The sequence below is a fragment of the Egretta garzetta genome, unplaced genomic scaffold, assembly GCF_000687185.1.
Source record: "Egretta garzetta isolate BGI_Z169 unplaced genomic scaffold, ASM68718v1 scaffold238, whole genome shotgun sequence".
Taxonomy (NCBI): domain Eukaryota; kingdom Metazoa; phylum Chordata; class Aves; order Pelecaniformes; family Ardeidae; genus Egretta; species Egretta garzetta.
Window position 1 is genome coordinate 769467 of NW_009260402.1, and position 1003 is coordinate 770469.

General features: G+C 53.8%; 1 protein-coding gene across 1 annotated transcript in view; it reads right to left on the minus strand.

The window, feature by feature from the left end:
* Nucleotides 1–275: 275 nt before the first annotated feature.
* The window catches only part of SLC4A5 (solute carrier family 4 member 5), a 25317-nt gene continuing 24589 nt past the window's right edge, over nucleotides 276–1003 (minus strand). The window contains 1 exon segment of the mRNA XM_035898911.1: nucleotides 276–441. Within this exon segment, the coding sequence (XP_035754804.1) occupies nucleotides 276–441 (166 nt within the window).

The window sequence follows — 1003 nt, forward strand, 5'->3', positions numbered from 1 at the left end:
CAGCGGCTCCGCGGCAAGCAGAGGCCAAAATTGCCAATTCCACCTTTTCAGCCCCATTTCACCACCAGCGGCGCTGCCTTCGCCCGGCAGAAAGGGAGAAAATTCAACAACGCTTTTAACTCGTGACGCTAAAATCTACTGGAGCAATGGACCCCTGGGGCCACTGGTCTCCTCCGTCTCACATAGAAAAATAAGCCCAATTTGCTTTATATATATATATGAATATATAAATATCTATATATATATATAAATCGCAGAGGAAGCGCTGCGCGGGACTATAGCGTGGTCTCACTGCCCATGTCCCGAGGTGGTTTTTCGGTGTCGGTGTCCTCGTAGTCCGACTCCATCTCTATCTTCACCTGGGGCACGGCGCAGATGGGGTTTCGGGAGTAGTTAAATGCGGGAGACGACGGGCACGAAATCTTCAGGTGAAGCGTAATACTGAGGAGGAGGAGGAGACAGGGAAATGAGCAGCGGGGCAGGGGTACCCCCACCCCAAAACCACCCCAGCAAAGGGCTCTGGATGATGCAACCCCCAGTAAAAACTCATAAAAATAGATTTTTGCCTTTTAATACAGCCAATCTGCAGAATTCACAGCTACAGGTAGGGAAAAATCCCAAGCTTTTGGGGATTCAGAGGTACATCCCTATCCTAAAAACCCCCACGGCCGTTACCCAGTGGCATTTTTATCGCTATAAAACCTCCCGTGCCAGGCTTGGGGTGCATCGTCCCACACAGCCCCGCTCCCCACAACCCGACAGCTGGGGCTGGCCAACGAAAGTGCCCAAAATACAGAGGGATGCTGCAAAAATCACAGAATCACACAGAATCCCAGCATGGCAAGGGTTGGAAGGGCCCTCAGGAGCTCACCCAGTGCCACCCCCCTGCTCAAGCAGGCTCACCCAGAGCAGGGGGCACAGGACAGCGTCCAGGCTGGGGTTGAAGATCTCCAGAGAAGGAGACTCCACAGCCCCCCTGGGCAGCCTGGGCCAGGGCTCGGGC